At 41.9% G+C, this 9,346-nt stretch overlaps 2 protein-coding genes across 2 annotated transcripts in view; both read left to right on the top strand.

The window, feature by feature from the left end:
- LOC115821644 (E3 ubiquitin-protein ligase TRIM39-like) overlaps positions 1-2,903 on the top strand; it is a 3,171-nt gene extending 268 nt beyond the window's left edge. Inside the window, exons 2-3 of the mRNA XM_030785449.1 lie at positions 502-620; positions 2,368-2,903. Coding sequence (XP_030641309.1) covers positions 502-620; positions 2,368-2,903 — 655 coding nt within the window. The remainder of the gene's footprint in view (positions 1-501; positions 621-2,367) is intronic.
- A 4,078-nt stretch (positions 2,904-6,981) lies between these two features.
- LOC115820176 (histone H2B 1/2-like) lies at positions 6,982-7,356 on the top strand. The gene has a single exon (XM_030783661.1). It carries the CDS (start codon positions 6,982-6,984, stop codon positions 7,354-7,356), a length of 375 nt encoding a protein of 124 aa, XP_030639521.1.
- The last annotated feature ends 1,990 nt before the right edge of the window (positions 7,357-9,346 follow it).

Here is a 9,346-nt window from a genome sequence, read left to right as displayed (position 1 = left end):
GTAATTGCTTATCATACAACAATAGAATCACATCAGCAGTATCATCAATGCTATACACCCACCAAAACATTGCTTCTCTCTGGAGTGCTATGAGCTACTTGCGCCCTGTATGTTATATGCTCTAGTCACCTTGTAAGGTCCATCCTGGTATGTTTGTTCCATCTTTAATGCATCTTGTGTGAATCTTGTCAGAAGCAACTTGTCCTTTTGTCATATATGTAAACAGCGTGAACACCATGCGTGTGCTCCTAGTTGTTCAATGGCAACAATGTCACCAAGAAAAATTCTTGAAAATGCCTGTGCAAGATATCAGTGAAAATTGTGTCCCCTAATACTGATACTAATTCTGATTGTGACTGATTCTAATTCTGACTCTGACTGTAATTAAACTGTCTGATTTCCTTTCACAGAACTTAGAGGACTCAAGGAACAGGTGAGTAATCTGTCTCTTAACTGTGATAAAAAATCCACAGCAGCACTGACTCCTGAATGTCTTTCCAGGGCCCAGTTCACACTACAGGATCCAGAGATAATTTCAGGAGCACTGATCAACGTGGCAAAGCACCTGGGCAACCTGAAGTTCAGAGTCTGGGAGAAGATGCAGAACATTGTTCAATACAGTGAGTTTATGTAGAAGATAATGAAATAACACAGACCATTGAAACAATGACATTCAATAATACATGTTACTCATGCCCTTACATACTGGTGTTAATGTAGGATCATGAAGTCGAAGTCTATGATAATTGCTCCAGTCTAAGACAGACTGGAGCAATTATGCGACGGATGTCAGAGAGAGGGACACACACAGAGAGAGAGAGAGAGAGAGAGAGAAATTAGGCTATATGGCAAGAACCACATAACTCACTCAGACAAACACACTAAGACCTAAAATATCTATAACAGAATGCTTTTAAAGTACAGATTTGTGAAATCAGAACGACAGGCTAGAAATGTGCTTTATAAACAATAATGTATTGGTAACAGCAGTGAAAAGAAAAGGAAAAGACTGGAACATCTTCGAGACAAGGAAACTGTGATGAGAGAGTGGTTTCTGACACTCATATTTCTTTTTTTTTAATGTTTTGTTTTGTGTTTGTAGTGAATAAAAGACATATATTTATGTGGCATTGTGAAAAACAACACACAGATCAAAACACAGGGCAAATGCAAAGGCACCAGGGATTACACAGATCATCTTAAAATAAAATAGAGCAATTGAAATCATGTCAATAGAAACACAAACATTAAATCCAAACAGAGTGGATTTAATCCCAGAGTGTAACAGGGTGGACTAAGAGGAGAATCTCAGAGTGTTAGACCAAATTAAACCAACTCTCAATGCACAACTAATACAACAAACACACAGAACTAACACATCACACACACAGAACTAACACATCACACACACACACAACTAATACAACACACACAGCTAACAAAAGACACATAGCTAATACAGTACTCACAATGTACACAACACACTTGCAACTCATGCAATACATGTAATTAAAACAGACCACATAATGTTGGATATTCTAATCTTTTGGTTAGCTAGCTGATAATATTGAGGAATAACCGTTCTTTCAGAAACCGGACACCTTTTTCGTGAGTCTTGTTTAAGTATTTACGTAGCGTTTACATTTGCAACCAAAGGAGAAGCAACATTGCATCACAACTGTTATTAGTTTTCCCATCATGCATCAATGGTTAGAACTTTAAGCATCATGGAATTCACACTGTATGGAACTTGTCCTCTTTTTCTCTAGTCAGTCAAACTGTTGACATTATATACTGAATAGCAGTCTAAATAGTTACAACACTCAGCAAACAGAACAAACACAGCTAGCACACACACACACGCACACACACACACACACACACACACACACACACACACACACACACACACACACACACACACACACACACACACACACACATACACGCGCACACACACACACACACACACACACGCGCGCGCACACGGACACACACACACACATACACACACACACACACACACATACACGCGCGCGCGCACACACACACACACACACACACACACACACACAGTGCAGCACAAATTTAGCTGAATAATTTCAGTAATGACATCAGCGTAGTTCATATCTAATCTGTTTCATAAATGGAGGTAAATAAAAGAAAAATAGCACAATAAATATGTGAACAAATGCATAAATAAAAGAAAAATGCTGAAATTGTATAAATATGTAGATAGATAAATAAAATTTTAATCATGATAAATAATCACAATGTGCTAAAAAATAGATAAGTGTGTGGATAAATAACAATGTGAATAAAATAAAAATAGTTTAAACGTTTAATCTCTCCTTTCTCTGACTTCAGCTCGTGTAATTCTGGACCCCAACACTGCAGCATCATGGCTCATCCTGTCTGAGGATCTGACCAGTGTGACATTCAGTGATGAGAAGCAACAGATTGTTGATAATCCAGAGAGATATGATTTCTATCCATGTTCTCTGGGCTCTGAAGGCTTTAACTCAGGGACACACGGCTGGGATGTTGATGTTGGGCACAGTACATATTGGACCCTGGGTATGACCACAGAATCAAACCAGAGGAAGGGAAAGACATTCTTTAAAACTGGTATCTGGTGTGTGTTGTTATACAAAGGTAAATACAAGTCAAAAGCCTCAGGAGGGTCAGTAACTCCACTCACCGTGAGTTATAAAATCCAGAGGATCAGATTGGAACTTGACTGGGACAGAGGAAAACTTTCATTCTTTGATCCTCTAAACAACACACACCTACACACCTTCACACACACTTTTACTGAGAAAATGTATCCATTCTTCTATAACAACTGTAAACTCTCTCCTCTGAGGGTCTTACCAGTGAAGTGTTGTGTAACAGTGGAATAGCTCAGTTAGATTTGATTCTGTCTCAGGTTACAGTGAAATGTCTCTACTGTTGTTGTTGTCTCTGTCATTCATGTTCCTTCTGACCAATTACTTGATTAAAAAAGAAAAAGAAAAAAAAATGATACTGGTGTTTATTTATCTTATGCTATAAGAACACAGCGTCAGTCTACAGTAAATTTAATATAGAGTAAGACATTTGAATAGGTTGTATGGAGAAAAACTCAGAAGACCTGAAATTGGGTGACTTCATTTTCACAGCGATGACTGTAATCAAGCGAGGACAAAGAGTGCAGGTGGAACAGGGAATGTGATGCTTAATAAACATACATCATCTGCTCAGGTGACGGAAAAGGAAAGAAAAACCTTTTCAACTAATTTACCAGCAGAGGCAGAGTAGCTTGCATTTACTACAAGTGATTTTAAAAGAAACACAGTTTCTATGGGTACCACTATCTTCCATCTCTATGACCAGTCTGAACTGGAAATGCTGAGACTTTACATTTGCATGATGGAGAAAATGCTCTCGGCCGTGGATCATGCAACTTTATTGGACAGCAGTGACAGTGTGGACAGGTGCCCTTCAGAGAGTTTGCCTGAAAGAAATGTCACTGAAAAGCTGTGAGTGGCATAGGTTAAGCACAATATGTTTGGATTGTTTTAAAGTAGATGAGGATTGTGGGATAGGTAAACTGACAAAGGACTGAAAGGGTGTGTGTTTTTACAAATGACTTGGACACGAATCGCTCAATTTAAAGTGGCTTGTGAAGAAAATTCATATTACATCCTCCTTTACTACAATTTACAATATGGTATTTAGCAGACGCTTTTAACCAAAGCAACTTACAGTAAGTGTATTTTTCGTTTGTTTTTACAAAATCTGGAAGAACAGAGACCACCAAACCACAAAAGACAGAAAGAATGGAGATACAATCACATATCATGGGGATGGAAAATGCACATTTTAGACTGAACAGTCATTCGAAACTGCTGTGATCTGAAAGGAAATACTGATATTTCAGATGGTCATGGATCCAGCGCAAGGTCTGCTGGTTGATTTTTTGTGTGGTAAGAGTGCTTCACTATCTGTCAAGGCAGCTTATGGCCAATAGCTGATCTGCTTTGCAGTCTAAGTATAAATGTAAATCTCTGTGATTGCACACACTGTGAACAGTGAATTTGTGCTCTGCATTTAGCCCATCCAACACACCAGTAGTGAACACACACACACCAGATGCAGGAGTTGTGCCTTGCCCGAGGGCACACAGCCATGGATGTCAGTCCTGGGAATTGAACCCTTCGGTCACGAGCCCAATACTCCAACCTCTAGACCACGGCTGCCCCAACAATCAATGATGACAGATTCTGCCCAAACAAATAGAACAAATCAGAATGTAATCAATGGGCCGATAAAGTCAGTAAACAGGTAAGAGCCATCTCTGATATGTTTTTGAAGAATTATTCATTTATTGATCACTGGAAGGAAAAGAATGTTTTGCTTTGCATGAATGACCAAAATCATGTGTTGTAATGACATTTGTGGTGCGACCATGTCAATAACTAAATATAAGCTTTAAAACTTCCGTAGTGCACTCACACTGAATGAGAATCAATATTTTTATACTGATTTTTTTTTTTTTTTCCCCAATCAGGGAGGACACTTCGCAACTTGAAGAAACGACTTTAGATTCACCCCGTATGTATCAACACTTCAGACCAACCCACCCAACAAGAGACGAGAAGGGGCAATGGATAGTTACATAGATTGAAGAAGGGGGAAGTGGGACAGATTACACCACATTAGGGCAGCCATGGTCTAAATGGGCAGCTGTGGGCTAAAGGTTAGAAAACCGGGCTTGTGACTGGAGGGTTGCTGGTTTGATTCCCAGACCCAACATCCATATGTGTGCCCTTGAGCAAGGCACTTAACCCCAATGCTCCCTGGGCGTAGAGGAATGCTGCCCACTGCTCCGGTGTGTGTTCACTACTGGTGTGTTGGATGGGTTAAATGCAGAGACAAATTCACTGTTCACAGTGTGTGTATGCAATCATAGAGATTTACATTTACCTTGTGAATAACACAGTAAGTAAGCCAGTACCTTGGCTGTAATTTGACAAATGTGGCACATTATATAGTGTTAGAAAAGCTCAATTTGGGGTCACCACATTTTCCTTGCTTGTGTTTATGACGTAAAGTCAAAGGTAAGTGGCTTCTTTCTGTCTCTGTGTCTCTGTCTGTCTGTCTCTTTTTTCCTCTCTCTTTCCTTCTCTCTCCGTTTCCTCAACCAGACTTCATGTTTTGCTCAGTAAGTTCAGAACAATGAGGCGAGTTCCTCCGCCCCCTCCCCTTCTCTCGTGTGTGTGCTTGCGTGAGTGCGTGCGCGCGCACGTACAAAACGCAACTTAACGGAGGGCGGGCAGGCAACATGGTTTCAAGGAGGTCCTTGTGACGTGTATATAAAAGCGTTCTTGCACCCATGAGTCTCATTGTTCCGAACTTGGAAGAGAAAAAGAAAAGATGTCTGGCAGAGGAAAGGGTGGTAAAGGTCTTGGCAAAGGAGGCGCTAAGCGTCACCGTAAAGTGCTTCGCGATAACATCCAGGGCATTACTAAGCCTGCTATTCGCCGTCTGGCTCGCCGTGGCGGTGTCAAGCGTATCTCCGGCCTAATCTACGAGGAGACCCGTGGTGTGCTGAAGGTGTTCCTGGAGAACGTAATTCGTGATGCTGTCACCTACACCGAGCACGCCAAGAGAAAGACCGTGACTGCCATGGATGTTGTGTACGCCTTGAAGCGCCAGGGACGTACTCTGTACGGCTTCGGTGGTTAAGCAATTTCCAGAACACTTGCTAAGAGAAATTCAAAGGCTCTTTTCAGAGCCACCCACATTGCTTTACATGAGCGCTATATTCCTGCAGTCAATCAAATGTGACGACTTTGTCTGCGTGCTGCCGCTCTCCGTAAACCTCTTGCGAACTATGGCGCCACATGTCTATAGTCCATCAAACGTACGCTGAAGTTTTTCTGGTAGTCGTTGATGGATTAACAAGTCTCCCCAAAAGGCAAAGAATCTTTATTAGCGTGATGTACATTTCATGGTGCTCCCTTATAGACGCGGCAAATCTCTGCTGATCCCTCTACTGTACGATGTGCACGTGTTTTGAAAGTATAAGTGTCTTTTCCTCTAGCTTTATGCCAGAGAACCAGGTTTTAAATCCACTTGTATCTGTTCGCACACTTTTTTTTTTCCTCCAACATTTCTTACACGTAATGTAAGTGGAGAACAGGTAAGAAAACCGTCCCTCCTTTAAGGATAGGCGAGTGGAAAAGGTGCGTGTGCGCGCGCACATCCAAGTGAATTATTTGAAAACTGAATAAAGAAACAGTCGCATGCAAAAGACAGTGGAAAGTTCAAGACCCTAGAAGCAGCAACGGCAAATCACTTCGAAACTGATTAAACATCAACTGCTTGATATTCATATAGTATAATGAAACTCTTTTTGTGGAATACATGAAGGTTTTGGTGGCAGAACAAACGAGTTTGTGAGGTGGGTGGAGGGCGTGGAGCCCGCGCAAAATTAAAATCCTTGTTGAGCCTTTTCGACTAACGTTAAGTGCGCGGAAAAAGTGTAGTGCACACAAGTTATTGGGGGACAGAATAAGTGGTCGCCGAAAAGACGTTACAAAACTCAAGACTTTCGAACAAAACGGGTAAATCATTGGAAAATATAAAGCTGTCAGTCTGAGAGAATAATAAAATGTTTTTGCATAATGAATTTGATAAAAAAAACTGATATCAGATCCAAGGAATTTGTAGGGGGGTGGGGAACATGGAGCCCGCGCAAAACCCAATTTTTTGTTCAACCTCTTTGACTCCTATTGGACTGCCATTGAGTTTCGTCAGAACAGTCTGCGACCAATAGAAGACCTGCTTGTTCTAACGCACCAGTAGATTCTGCCACAAGAAAGTGAACGTGGAGGAGGACGGATGTTCAACATATTTGCATAAGGCTCTTAATCTATAGTGGGTACCGAAGTGCGAATTCTTTACTCATCGCTATCTGCTTCAACAGTTACAATCATGCCAGAGCCCGCCAAGTCTGCCCCTAAGAAGGGATCCAAGAAGGCCGTGACCAAGACGGCCGGCAAAGGAGGCAAGAAGCGCAAGAGAACCAGGAAGGAGAGCTACGCTATCTACGTGTACAAGGTGCTGAAGCAGGTCCATCCCGACACTGGCATTTCTTCCAAGGCCATGGGAATCATGAATTCCTTCGTCAACGACATCTTCGAGCGGATTGCCGGAGAGGCTTCTCGCCTGGCGCACTACAACAAGCGCTCCACCATCACCTCCCGGGAGATCCAGACCGCCGTGCGTCTGCTGCTCCCCGGTGAGTTGGCCAAGCACGCCGTGTCTGAGGGTACCAAGGCCGTCACCAAGTACACCAGCTCCAAGTAAACTTCAACATAGAAACACTTCAAACCCAAAGGCTCTTTTAAGAGCCACCCACTAAATCTGTACAAGAACTGACCATCTTACTATTAGGAGGGAAAAAGTGAGCTCCACAAGGCCATTATGCCTTTTCCCCTGTGTGTGTGTGTGTGTGTGTGTGTGTGTATTTAAAAAAAAAAAAAAAAGTGTTTTGTAGAGCATGCACACATTGCTCCATGGTAATAGCAATTATTGCGTCCCCAAACGACAGTGTGTGTGTTGTAGCGTAACCAAAGCCGGGTATTTCGAAGCTAAAATAATGACAAATGTCTTGCGCCTGCACTGACAAGATGGCGTTAAATGTGATGCAGGAAAGCATCCAGAGTACTTGCCTCATTTACACCATTCTTTCACCATTCTGCTGAAGTATGGTGCAGTTTGGGCCAATTGCTGAGGACCACTGTCGACATCAAACCCCATCTCAATATCTGACTTGTCCTTAAATCAGTGTCTGCCTGTCCACCAAGCTGCCAAAGAGAACTGTCTTGTTCTCTGGCCTGTTAGTTTGATCATGTGCACTTGTCATAACTTCTCTTTCCAGTTCCATCTCTGGTATGGCGGATTTCTACGTTCTTGCGCAACTTGTTTCATGTCGTTTTACAAATGCTCTGTCTACGTGATAATTTGAAAAGGAGAATGATATGGTGATCAAACACTGGCTAAGTTACACACACAAATTCAAAAGTGAAGTGGCGTCGGGTGGGGGTTAAGTAGTTGGAAAGCCTCATTGAAAATTCTAAATCTCCATTTTCCTAAAGTAGTGGCTTTGCATCTAATGTACAGAGCTTGCCTTGAGCATGGAGGCAATAAAAAGTTCATTGCGTTACAGGTCGTCCAAGTCATGAAATGTGAGAGCTCTATGTATGACTGATGAGAGATATGGTGATTTTTGTATCAAATAGAAGAAGCACGTGTAACAGATTTAAAATGGCTCCTTGTTATGTCTTTTTTTTTTTCTTTTTTTTTTTTTTTGCCATAAGTAAACATCCCTGGGCAATACTGCTTGTCCTGGAGCTGCCCATAATGTGATGAACAATTATAGGCCTGACCTCATTTCGCTGTTTTCAGGAGGAAAAGGTGCCATTCAAAATATACCCTCACACACCCCGGCAATTTCAGTGCACAATGGGACTATTTCTGAACATTTTTGATTGTTGTAAATATTTGGGTGGATGATTTGTCATGGCAAAACAGTGTGTGAGATGGCCTTGAAAGTCTATCACATTTGTTATGCAATTAACATTAACAGTTGCCCTAAAAGTGGCAGGATATGTATGAAAATTGATACACATTTCTGTGTGAAGATGACACATTTGCAGTCAGCACATCACGAAAATTGTGCGTGTGTGTGTGTGTGTGTGTGTGTGTGTGTGCGCGCTATGTGCTATAAAGCTTTCAGTATTAAAAGGCACGGGTTTATTTATTTTAGCTCAGTGTAAAAGCGACAAGGAACAATGAACAGTGTTTTTGCAACTTTTGTATACATTTCTTGCAGGATATCTGAACAACAATACTACTACCACTACTACTAATTTGTGGCAAATCCAAAGTGACATGCTCCTGAGTGCCCTGTGTTGTGGTGAGGGATTCAAGTTAGGCCAAGGCGTAGACGGTGTGTTTCAAGCACACATTCGAAGCCCTTTTCAAACATATCAAATCTCTCACGTCCGTTTGCAGTCAGTTTATTGCATTGCCAAGGCTTTCCTTCAAAGCGCCAAACAGTCCGCATGGAGCATACGGCAAGTGTTTCTCCATTTATACCTCGAATATCCCATCAAATACACACTAGCTCATTCGTTTCTGCTGCCCAACGGCGCGGTTAGGAAAGAGTAGCGCTAAAAGGACTGCGGGCTCATCCGATAGCTTTAATTTTTCATCAAGGGGAATGTCTCTGGTAGGGGTTTCGACGGTTTTCGCTGTTCCACATGGTCCCGTGAGCCATTTATTCGAGAAGTTG

This window comes from Chanos chanos, chromosome 9, assembly GCF_902362185.1.
Source record: "Chanos chanos chromosome 9, fChaCha1.1, whole genome shotgun sequence".
Taxonomy (NCBI): domain Eukaryota; kingdom Metazoa; phylum Chordata; class Actinopteri; order Gonorynchiformes; family Chanidae; genus Chanos; species Chanos chanos.
This window is presented reverse-complemented; position numbering and strand designations above follow the sequence as displayed.